This window comes from Tinamus guttatus, unplaced genomic scaffold (genome assembly GCF_059628265.1).
Source record: "Tinamus guttatus ecotype Peru unplaced genomic scaffold, ASM5962826v1 Tinamus_guttatus_pri_ptg000240l, whole genome shotgun sequence".
NCBI classification, from domain to species: domain Eukaryota; kingdom Metazoa; phylum Chordata; class Aves; order Tinamiformes; family Tinamidae; genus Tinamus; species Tinamus guttatus.
This window is the reverse complement of record NW_028288774.1, coordinates 14,541,965-14,554,868: the sequence shown is the minus strand read 5'-3', so window position 1 is coordinate 14,554,868 and position 12,904 is coordinate 14,541,965. Positions and strand designations below refer to the sequence as shown.

General features: G+C 34.8%; 1 protein-coding gene across 1 annotated transcript; it reads right to left on the bottom strand.

Moving 5' to 3' along the window:
* Positions 1 to 6,221: 6,221 nt before the first annotated feature.
* On the bottom strand, positions 6,222 to 11,020 carry OLFML1 (olfactomedin like 1). Its single transcript, XM_010212039.2, has 3 exons — positions 10,887 to 11,020; positions 9,351 to 9,639; positions 6,222 to 7,000 (listed from the first exon to the last, which is right to left on the bottom strand). Exons 1-3 carry the CDS (start codon positions 11,010 to 11,012, stop codon positions 6,222 to 6,224), a joined length of 1,194 nt encoding a protein of 397 aa, XP_010210341.1. The 5' UTR covers positions 11,013 to 11,020.
* Between the last annotated feature and the right edge of the window lie 1,884 nt (positions 11,021 to 12,904).

The following is a 12,904-nucleotide window of genomic DNA, read 5'->3' as shown; positions in this document are numbered from 1 at the left end:
TAATTTGCCATAATTGACATATGCAACAGGAACTCATAGACTTAAACTCCCTGGGCCATCTAACCTGTTTGTACACAACAGAGGTTTCCTGTCAGGCTTTCTTACTGTTTCCCATAGTCTGACTTTTAGCCCTTTCTCTGTTGCCTGTTCCCTTTGTTCCTTTCTTTGCCTCTTTGCCCTCACTTGCAGACTTTCTGTTTTTCTAAAATCTGATCTTGCACAAAAGAAAGACGTGTTCTATCTTTTCCTCAGACTGTGGGGTTTTTGACAGTTCTTCGTTCTTTGGGTTTTTAAGGCTAAGATGGCTTCTGCATTTGCCCTTGCTTCTAGCAGTAGGCTGATTTGGTAGAAGTCTGCCGAAGTCCTTGTTACTGTGTTTAGGCTTTAGAATTAGACAGAAAAATGTCTCCAAATATGTTTTGAAATACATTAGCACAGAGATCAAAAATCTCCTATCATAAAAGCTGATTGTAAACAGTGCTAGTAGACTTTTCTATTAATTGCTTTTGAACTTTAAAGCTAATTATTTGGAGATTAAGGCAGTGTAAGATGATGACTGAATTAGATGAGTTCATGGCAGATTTGATGTAAACTTGGAGTTGCTGAGGGATGGTAAGTGATATCAGCTGCTTAACAATTTCTTATTTCTCATGTATGGCCAAAGCAAACCTTTTTTCTTCCACTCAAATCCAGATATGTCTAGGGTACTCACATGCTGAGCTTTATCACAGCTGTATGGATCTTACTTGAAATTAAAGTCTTGGTGTATATATCTCTGTGGTTAGATATAAAGGAACACAAACATTTTCATTGTGAGCTGCCTGCATGTACAACAATTCCAGTTAGAATAGCAGAGAGGCATTCCTTTTGAATCATGCATTTTTCCTCCCTGTGCTGTTCTGGGTGAAAAAAATGGATAATCCAATCTAGCTGAGATATACTTGGGCTAAGGCTGGGGGTAGAGATTATATGGCTTTCACTTGTTTTACCACCTTGGGATTAGAGTTCATAGGGAAGCAAGCCAGGTGCCTTTGTGAGTCCTCTGCATGCGTTGTGGTTGATTCTGAGGAAACCTGTATTTCATTGCAAATACCTCTTGAAGCTGTTGTGGTTTCGGCTTGCATAGCTGCAACCAACAAGTAAACTTTTCTACAATTTAAAACCAGAACATTGCATTCTTTATCATACTTTTGATTGGTTCATGTAAAAAACAACTTGACAGGGCTCATAAATAACTTTTTCCCGTGTTAATTTTGACACTTGAACAGTTAGCAAGACTTTTCAGGTAACTGACAATTTAATTCTATTATCCTTGTTCAAACTTGGCTGCAATGTTTGTTACTAGTAGCATGTTTACATAATGTATTACTTCATTCTCTTTAACTTCTTATGATCTCTGTCTTTGTCCTGCTGTATTCATAACTACTAATGTGAAAAACGAGAGCTTCTCTAAAAAGGAAATAACTATCATCGGTTGTTTTTATTGTGGTGCTGATATTTGTTTTTGCGGAAGTGCTGTGCTCTTTTTATGAAGTTAGATTTCTTTGCATTTTTTATAATCATCATGATTCTCATTTTTTTTCCCCCTAGATTTCAATTCATACCAGTCCTGAAGTGGTATCTCAGAATCAAAACCTTAAGAGGCTGTGTTCTTGTCATTTACTGTAACATAAGGCAGCAGCTTTCAGTTGCAGTCTGAATTGTGACTCACAGGTTCAAAGATTCGGTTCTAACCATTTATATATATTTATATATATTTCTGTTGGTAAGATCTGCTATGACTCTTGACTGTTATTTTCAGAAAGGGGAAAAAAAAAAAAAGGTTTAATTCTTTTGAGTGCCTTGAAAAAGCAGAGCTGTGAGGTTCAGTCAAAGCCCGATAATCATTGACAGCACTCCCAAAATGTTTGCCTGTTTCTTCTGTGCATGTTTGTCCAACTGTCTAGTTGTTTTACTAACACAATGAAGTGAATAAGCTTATGAACTTAGCTTATCATTTTTCTTGCTTGTATGTTGTCAGATATCAGAATTCCATTTCAGTTTATCACATTTCTTTTAAAGTAGTTAAGCCTTGTTTTTGCAAATTTATTGTTTTTTTCTTGGATTTAAGTCATATGATATTGTTGTGCATCCTGACTGAATAGTTAAGCAAGTTATCCTTGCACAGACAAACAAAAGTGGTATTTAAAACTTACCTCTTATAATAGCAGTGAATTTAATTTGATTCTTGACATTTGCAAATAACATTGCATAAATATATTGACAGCAAATTTAATAATAAGAACATAAATATTTTTCCCAAAGTTTGCTTTAGCTGGAAGCACCTTTGTTGCCTTTTGGTTCTAATTTCCACTGGAAAACTGCAGTGGCTTATATATTTTATGTTTCTAAGGTGGTGTGCCTTTTTCCTATGTTTGCATTTGTACATGTCAAAACATGGACATATAACACCATTGGCAATTTATTTCAAATGTTTAGATAGAATAAACATACATCCTTTATATCTATTGGTTAGTAAAACAAATCATTTTCTGCACAAATTTAATAACAAAAATATATACATTTTAGTATTCATTTTGGAAATGAATTGTATATTTTGGTAATATAGTAAACTGTTGAAATTGCAAGACTGTTAAGCATTGTAATATACTTAGTTGCATGAAATGTATGAGAGAATGAACATGATATTTTCCTTATGATGTTCTTATGAAAAGAAAAGATGCAGAATAGTAGAGGGTATTTCAGTTGGTATATGTAATAAGTCCTGGAAACCCTTTTAGAGCTTTATGTTATACTTCATGCTTTGCAGTTACAAGTATATATTTGCACTTGGCCAAACAGTTGAGTAGAAAGCTTGTGTGTTGTGGTGGTGTGTGTGTGTGTGTTTTGTTTTGTTTGTTCTGTAAATAATAATCAAGTTCCAGAAGGGTGGGAAAAATTAGCATTTCACAGCATTCAGTAGAATGGCTCCAAGAAGACTGTTGAAACAGGGATGTTTTGAGGCTCTGAGAAGAATTAACATTTTCCACAGTGATATGGGTTTTGAGAACACTTCAGATTTAATCGAGTCTGAATCTGAAATATGCAGTTTCAGATGGTCACCTTAGTTTTCTGGGTCCACAAAAATAAGAGCTAAGGTTTATGCACCTCTTCTCAAGAAAACCTTTCTGTTAAAGTTATTTCTACCAGCTGTATATGTGTCACTGGAAAGTTGGCATTAAATCAGCATGCATCTTGCAGACACATTAAAAATGTTTTTGGAAAAATATTGTGTGAATATAAAGCCAAAGTAAATCATTGCAGCTCTTACAGGGAGAGTCATCCATCCACATGGCATTTATCTCTTTCAAAATGAATATATATACAGGGAACTATGCTGAAATTTCATCTTATCCCTAATTGAAGTAAATGGACACTGCTAAAGTAAGCAGTGTAAGACTGTTTTTTTAAAAAAACAAAGTGATTGGACAAATTTAATGAATAAGTTTTAAGTGATATTTTACTTGGAGTTGACATGTACATCTCCCCTGTACTTATACTTGTCCCAATGCATTCTTTCTTGGTCTGTCTTGTAGATTGGGTTAGATGACTGATTAAGTTACCCAAGTCCTTGGCTGGATAGGATAAAAATGGGGTCACATTGCAGTAAGGTAAACTGAAGTGCCTTATGAAAAGTGTTCCAATGGTTGGCTTGTGAATTGAGAGTTGTGGAGTTTCTAATCTTAAAGGTTTAAGAGAACAGTTCAGACAGGCTAATTTAATGAGTTCTGCTTCTGATCTGTGTGTGTGTGTTTTGTTTGTTTTTGTTGTTGTTGTTTTTGTTTGCTTATTTTTATAACAGAACAGTTCATATATGGATTGCCAGGAAATTGGTATCAGGAATTAACACCTAGGAGTTTCAACTTTTGGAATTATTTGTTTGTTCACATAGGTTTCTGAGACTAGAAGCCTTATAATTGAAGCTTAGTTTTGGAATCTTTACAACTTCAGAGTCTATTTATTTTTTTTTATTTTTGCATTTTGTACAGCATGAAATACTTCAGTGAAGCTTATGTGTGCAAAACTTTCTCCTTTCCTTGAAATTAGGTAGTATTGTGAATGCAGTCTGAAGTTTGGTTTTAGCATATTTCCAGGGCAGCAAGACTCAGAGAAGGTCCTGTTTGAACTGTTGATGATTCCTTATTGATATTTGTTGAAAACAGCAACTGCTTTAAATTAGCACGAAGTACAAAACACTAGAATCCTTTTCATTGAGGTAATACTGTAATAGTAATACCTGTTTTTCTCCCAGGTTAAGTATGGTGCATAGCATCTAAGATTCTCCTCAAAAAGAGCAAGCTCAATCCATATTTGTCAAAAGCCTTTATTTAATAAAGCTGCAAATCCTTTTGCAGTAGGGACATAACAGGGACATTTGTAATTTGACAGATAAATAATAAGAGGTCAAATAACTTAACCTGCCGCTTGGCAATGGTCACACAACAAATTGGTGCCAGCCTCCTTACTGAGCCCAGTGATTTCTGTAACTCTGCTTCTTGTGGCCTTTGTAACACAGAAATCTTGGAACTATCATTAAGGCTGTTTAGAATTACTTGTTTTCTTTTTCTAAAGGCAGAGCAGCACTGTTGCAACTCAGCAGTCTGTATGCTTAGTTTTGTATTCTGGAACTCCTTTTGAAAATCATTCCCTCATGCTTGGCTGTTCAGTTGAAACTATTTTTAAAAAGAGTAACAGCTCTTTCACTGTAAAGAGCAAAATGTGTGTAGAAACAGCTGAGAAATGCTTTTCAAGCACTGCTTTTCCGTATTTTTATTAACCCCCCCCCAAAAAAAAAAAACCAAAAAAAAAAAAACCCAAAAAAACTTGTATTTAATGAATTTTAAAAATTTATATATTAATTTCAAAGTATTTGTATTTACATATTTATCTGTTACTTGCAAAACCAGTATTGACCAGCTTGCACCACTATGCCTATTTGGGCTACATTCTCTATTTTGCTGGAGCCAGCAGTCAGGAAAGGAAGCATTCAGACATGAACGATGGAAATGATTGGGAAGTATTCAGGGAAAGGTCTAGGTACTGAACTAGAACTAAAAACAGAAATTTGAAGAGTGATGTATAAAATAGCTTAAAATAGAGTATGATATATAGAACAACTAGGAACATTCTCTTTAACTCGCAAAGAGTGGTACACTGAGCTGTGGCAAATTTGAGCTTATCAAAGGGAATGTTTAATCTGTGAACATTACTGCTGCTGCAGAAGATGGCTTTAGCTAATGTCTTAGCAAGATTTAGAAGTGGACTATACAATATACAGGGTAACTAGTTTGGAAGTTTAGTGGAAATAGCTTAGAAGTACATTATACATAGGCTATTCATAATCTTTGAACAAATAGCTTATGTTCAAATTAAGCTACTTGTTTCTGGAGGTGTAAACTGTAAATTGATATAATCAGCCTCTGCTGTTAGAGCTATATAGGCCATTTCTGAGTGTGTGATTTTTATGTTGCTCACTACAAAGCTTCCTACAGCTAAGGATAGTGAAGGTAATCAGATCATGCCATCAGAAGGAAGGCTTCTAATTGGAGTCCCAGGTCAGTAAAGCAGTTTGTATAGTTTTGACAATTCTTGATAGGATGATAACAAGACAGTGTGTCAGACTTTTTTATGGGTTAAGACTAATTTGTGTGTGTTTAGTCACCATTTTTTGGAGTCTTTGTATGTTCTTAAATGGATATTTGCTAAAGATAGCATTCAGGTATGTGAGCCCAAATTAATGTAAAGTTTATTAAAACTGTAGCACATGGAATTAATGTAATTGTCAAATTGAAGACCATGTTGACATGGAATTCCAGGAAGGTAAAGGCTACCCAGTTAAACATACGACTCAAAAATGTGCATATATTAAAGATTTAAAACTTCATAAATGTCTATTTTTCATTTCTTACAATAACACGGAAGGGAGGTAGGTTTAGCAAAGGCTAAATGTTGAACAATAGAAGAGCAGCTTTTTTCCATAACTCCCAATGAGTAGTTGGGTATATTTTATACCTTTAGACCATTCGTGAAGTTCTTTCTGTCCTTCTATAAATTCCTCACAACTCATAGCCTAGCACAGATCTTTAAGCACTCACAGTTTAGGAAATGAGCCATTATATAGTTGTGAGCTACTAGAAGAGCATGGTAACTTAAAAGAATTATTTGAGAACTTCCTAAAGGTTTTAAACTTTTTGTATTGCTTGAAGCTTGTAAATGATCTGGTATCCATCACCCCAGGCAAAGAGTTGTTTTTCTTTGGGATTATAGTGTATAGTGGAATGGCTACCCTGACGCTTTGGGAAGTGCAGTACTGGGAACTCGTAAGTATTTACTGCACCCACTACATCATAAATGCATTGTATGCGAGAGGTGCCTCCACTTGGAATGTTGTATACAACATAGAGTATGTTGCATACTATGAAAGCAGCTTCAGCATCTTTGCTACTGCATGATGTGTCCCAGGTATTCTCTACTGCCATGGTCATGTGGTTGATTTTAGTAATTACAATATTACCTCCAGTGTCTGGTTCTGCATGGATTGCCCAGAGCCCTTGCTCATCAATGGCAAGATCTATTTTTGTAGCTGGGGAAAGCTGATAGGCAGGAATCCTTCCAGCACCTGACAGTAGCATCTGATCAGTTACATTTCTTTTCTGGATGTTATATTTAATTATCTCATTTAAGGAGCCATATCTGTGGTAGAACAAGAAACCCTGATATATGATGTGCCCAGTTCCCTTCCAGGGAAGTGGTAGGGTAACTCTGCGAGCTTTTTGTGTGTGATTGCTTTCCATAAATGTCAGGATATTTGCAAATTCCAAAATAACATTATTCACAGAACCACTTAATAAATAAATCTTTGCATGCTTTTTGCCAGGATCTTTCATCCAAGAGCCATGTATCTCACCAGTCTTCTTAACTATCTTTAGAGACTTAATACCTGCAAGCATGTAGTCGCAACCTGTAAGGAAACAGACAGAAAGACATATGAAGTTCGCATATCTGTGAATCCTCTATTTAGATTTCTTTGATTTAATTAGTTTCCTTTTAATCCAACTATAGGGCTAGGGTCATATGTCAGTAAAGGTGTCAGCAATTATGTTATATTAAGGAATGTTGAAGATAATTTTGTGATAAATTTAGTATCTTCTCCTAAGAAAACTGGCTTTGTTATCTTCAGCTATGCATACTGTATCGTTTTCTGCTTTTAGATGCATGTTATCCAAAAGGGATTCTGTTCTTGTATGTGAGAGGAGGTTAAGAGCACAGTTAATGATTCTTTATTTGTATTGGTTCTTTTATATGGGAGTAACTGACTCCAGTGTGGTGTCTGTTAATCAGATTTTGTTTTTTATTGAAAGCATATAGATTAAAATCTGTTTTCTTGAAATGTCATGCATCTACTGTTTTTATTTTGGGAATTCTTGGTTAGCCTCTTTTTTACATTTATAATGAGCAAATACATAAAAATCTATCTAATACAAAGCCAAAACACTGGATTATCATTCACTTTTTCCACATCTACAACACAATGGAACCAGTACAAATAGATGGATTACAGAATCTCCCTCAGTTAATGCACTGTTTAAATGAACCAATACACTATCTCTGTTATCAGTCCTTATGTTAGAGGCACGGCTGGTGAAGTTGCATAGTTCTTTATCTCACTGTAGGGATAAAATTTCCACCAGCAGAGTGAGTCATAGTTTTGGCCTCATTTTCAGGTGTTTAAGATCTTTGCACAGGTGTTTAGGAACAAAAAGCACTAGGCTTGTGAAGAATCAGGTATTTAGGCCCTAAGATCTTTATCCAATACCATCCTATTCAGCAAAAACTTAAGAGCAAAGCATATTAACAAGCTTGCTTCCCAAAAACAGTCATAAATTACAAGAGATGCTATCTGAAGTTTAAAGAATTTCCTTTAATGAAGTGCAGCCATTTTAGTAAACAGAACAAACAAAGCCCTAAGGCAGGGAATTCTGGCAATAGATGAAACAGGAAGCAAAGGCAGCCTCCCTTCTTGGCCTGATATGAACCTATTGAAGTCAATGGCAAGATTCCAGTTGCCTCTAGAAAGCAACCTTTGTCATTTGTGTACACTAATACTTCTACCAGAACCTTTGAATACTAAAGCTACAGCATGGATTTTTGCTGGAAGTCCTTTCTCTGGATGCAGTTTCCCTGAGCAAGGCACAATAGACTACTTAAAACAAACCAACATTTATTGATCAGTTAGATTGCAAAAGACATATATATAACCTTTGAGTCAAAATACCAAGGCAGGTTTAGGAACATCTTCATCTACAGGGAAGATAAACTAAATAGATTTTTTTCTGCAATCCGTGAATAGTTTGTCTTCTGCTTCATAGTCTTCACTGGGGTCAGTGTCTGGCTACCATTGACAAAAGTAATATTGCTAGGAACTGCTAGAATAAATGCAAAAGTATTAATTTTCAACAAGGAATGCGGTTAACTAATTTATCTCCCTTTTACAACTCTTGGAAAGAAATAGTTTTCCAAGTGTCCTTATTACAGGCAGTTTAACAATATCTTAATTCTTCTTCTCAAGAAAAATGCCCACCCTTTGCTTAAAAATACTTATATATATATATATATGTAAGAAATCATGATATTCAGAGTTCTGAAGTATATGCGTAGGGCTTAGAAGCGGAATAGGTAGTCAGCTGTTTTTAAGTAACCTTTTATTTCCTATTCTGCATTCCTCAGTTTATATTCCTTTTAAATGCAAATGAAACAAAACTACTTCAAATATATCTCAATATGTAATTCAGATCAATCACTTCTTAATTACTTCTTAATGATTATATTTCATTTGTTTGGGGTGGAGGGAGAGAGACAGTATCATTCCTCATTCTAACTACCTGTAACACTCAATTTTAAAATCAGATTTAAATTTTACTTGCAACTCAGCCAGTATGTCCTCTTGAGAGAAGAGGGAAGGAGAGGGTGGAAAGAATAAGAGAAGAAAAGAAGATGGTAAAATTGAGGAATAAAATGTAGAAGTAAAGTCTCTTTATTAGTTAGCTTTTGACTTAAGTATAGCTCTAGCACTTGAAAATGAAGTATTTTGGAGGACTTTATGACAGCATGCCTTCCAGAACTTTCTGAATTCTTTTTTTTATATTGAAGTCCTTTTTTTAAAAAAGGATTACTATTTATGTAGATTTAAAAAGTGATTATCTGTGGTATTCACCTTAAAGTAGAATCTATTAATTCTGTATCAGCATACACACACTGACTAATGTACTGGCTCCTTTATATCAGAGTTTTGGAAAATAAGCCGTTCTTACTTGCATTAAGCATGAGTTTCAGTTTCCTGTTTTCTTCTGCTTCTTCAAATAGCTGCTGTTTCACCAAGTCTTCATCTATTTCTACACATGTATTTGAATCTGTGAGAGATCCGAAATAGTCAATGTCCCTTTGTGCTCGTTCAACTCTTGTTAGCAAATTTTCTACTTCACTTTTAAGCTCAGTCTCATAACTGCTCAGTCCTGCCAGGCGTGACATTATCATCTTTGTAAAGTCTCGAAATTCTTCAACATAATCCAGTATATCTTGGTTGCACTTTTCCAGCCTTCTCTTGAGTTAGAACACAGAAAGAAAGCACGTATGTATGCAAAAATATTTTGTAGAGATAAGAACATAACTAATGTACACTTTAAAAAATGTGCCATTCTCCACTTTGCAGTCCCCCTCCCTCATCTATTTCAAACCAAAGGTCTCTTGTTGTATATCTACAGAATTTCAAACCAAAGATCTCTTGTTGTATATCTACATAAAGAGCACATACTAGACTGGCAGTAGTATTCAGTTCTTGTCAAAAATAAGAACTTTTTCTTCCTGTGGTTTCTGATGACCAGGTATTGTATATTGCTTCTTGAAGAAGGAAACGTGTTCTGGCTGAAATAATTAGAGATACTTCGGGGCATATGATCTCCGATTACTTGTTTTCTGGAAACTTTTCAGAATCCTTCTGTATGACCACTGGTGAAGTGATCTCAAACTTTCTTTGGAGCTGCTGCTCCCTGTAAGCATATGCATTTCACTTAAGTACTCTTCTGAGTAAGACAATACCTAGTGCAGCTTCTTATTTAGAAGACTGAAATGCTCACCTCATGTTAGCAATTTAAGATGTATGATTATAGCATGCCAATATTGCAAGGTATTATGCAGTACTAGTAGATCTTTACTGAAGAGAAAGAAACAGGTACTGACCCACCTGTACTTTTATATAATTAGTTGAAAGCAAATGCTTGTTTCAGTCTCCCAGCTGTACAGAGATCCTTTCAGTTCCTTGTTAAAGTAGGAGTACACTGACAATTTACAAAAATGCATCTTAAGCTACCTACAGTTATGCTCAGCAATACATAGGAGAGAAAAAAGAAACTCATCAGTTTTTTTATCTTGTTGATACTTGGTACCAGTACTGCTAGTAAAAATATGATTATTGTTAGACTATGATAGGGCTTAAAGCATTTGCACATCTAGCTAAATTTCATTGATACCATAATAATAATACGAGTGATGGCATGTAACTTTGTAGTCTTATATCTTTATTCCGCTATGAGGAGACAATGATGTTGCAATTGGAAGTTGTTAATTAATGACTTAGTTCCCATACTTCTTAGTTTTATTTATTTGGAAACAACAGCAACAGCAAAAAAAGTGGGAACTTATATCTCTCATACTAGTTAGAATATTATATTATTATATTACTAGTTAGAATATATATATATTATATAATATTATACACAGAACAAAATAAATCCATTTTCAATCTACTTTGTAGTTAGAGATTATTATTGAACTATATAGATAACACATACCTCTAAAGAAAGGAAACGCCGGTCGATGTAGTTCATCAGTGCTGCATCTTGTGTTATATATTGGGCCTCTCCCATGACACTTGTGAAGAATGGAACTAATAAAAACCGGAGTTTCAAGGCTATCATTGTTTCATAAAATTTTGAAAAAGTAGTGTGCGTGGCAGGGAAGGAAGTAACCAAGCAGTTCAACCACTCGAGTATAAGAGGAAAGTAATAGATGCCTAATGCTGTGATGCAAAAAATAGCTTAAAATACCAGGGCTGAAAATATTAAAAGGACTTAAAATGTCTGTTTAAGCTGCTGCGGTTTATCATTAAAAAAATAAAGTTGTGGAACAGGAACTGAATCTGTTTATTTCTAGAAGCCAGATGACTGCTTTCCAGTTTGTGATCCTATGATCAATCCCAGATGTTGAGTACTGAGTCACATAAAGCCTGTAGGCCAAATTTTATTAAATACAAATAAAAATTTTTTTTTACTATCCCTCCCCCATCTGCTTTCACTTATGACAAACACTGAAGTCAGTGTATGCTTGGTATAAATTAGTGTAGCTTCACTGATGTTGGTGGAATATTGGTAATCTTTTTTCACAGAAAGATCTGATGCCTAATGTCTGTAACTGTTTGAACAAGCATGGTGGTTGCTGTAAAATAATTTTAATACTGTTTACAATATTCAGCTCTATACAAAGAGGTTGAATATCAGAAATGAAAAAGTTGTTTATTTTTACAGCTTGTTTTCCTTCCTCTTGCCTTCAACTGTTGCCCATCTCCGTATATCTGAGTGTTTTTCCAGCTAAAATTAGCATCGCTGACAAAATTTTGTGTCAATTTAATGGAAACTTTGATTGTTCTTTCAGAGTAATTACTTAGGATAGCTTTTAAAAATAATCATTTGCTTTCCTTTTATTCTTTTGGATGACTTCCATGGCTGAATGCTGTGTCTGAAGAGATACATGGCTGTAACACCGTATTCCCTCATAATATTAAGGTAGTAGGACACAGCCTGAAGCCAAGCTGGGTTTCTCTGTCTCTGAACTCTCCACATCATCTCTCTCTCTTTTTTTTTTTTCTCCCATTTTCTATCTCTACAGATTTTTGTCATGTTTACAGAGTTTCTCTTTGCTTTCCCACTGGTTTTTAAGCATGTGAGTTGTGACTGAATATATGAAAATGTCACGTATTTACCTCATTTCCTGGATTGTTCCAAGGTACAGTTCTGCAAAACTTAGAGGCACAAGTAAGTCTGTTTCAACGCTGCTTTATCCTAGGAATTAAAAAAAAAAAAAAAAGATACGGGCAAAATCAATGATAAACAGAGAAACAGGTCTTTCACTTCAATGTTACATTGCTTTACTCAAGAGTTCCTGCCTGGGAGAGGTAGAAAGCTTCCTACTGGCCCTTGAAGGGTTATGCACTGAGAATAGATACTCTTGAAAGTATATAGTCTTACTGGATTAGGTCTTATGGAATGCCTTGCACTGTTGTCTTTGAACCTAAAATACCATAAGCAACATATCATAAGCTTAAATAGCCAAGTGCAAAAGCATATTAAAGTTGTGGTATATACATATTAAAGTATATATGTATACAAACGTATTAAAGCTTGTATATTAAATATATAAGTACAAAAGTACAAAAAGTTTTTTGTCATGAGGGATTTAACACTTTTTTCTGAGGCAGAATAAGAATTACAAATATTGTACTAGTTTCAGTTTTATGTCTTTTAGTAATACTGCTGTAAAAAAAAAAAAAAAGCTTTTGAAATTCCATTGAGCTCTTTATGTTTTGTTTGGCTGCAAGAACAGTATCAGGAGTGAGATCTGTAAGAGAATACGCTGCAATAAAAAGGAGTTATTTATCTAAGTTTTGGACTTTGCACAGATGCTTCCACTAGGCGTCTCTCAAGCCTTTATAATTGGAAGGCAGATTTCACTGAAACACACCATTCTAAACCCTTTGAATAAGATAAAATATACATGAGGAAATACAGTTTAGATCTTCAAAATAGAGAGGGAT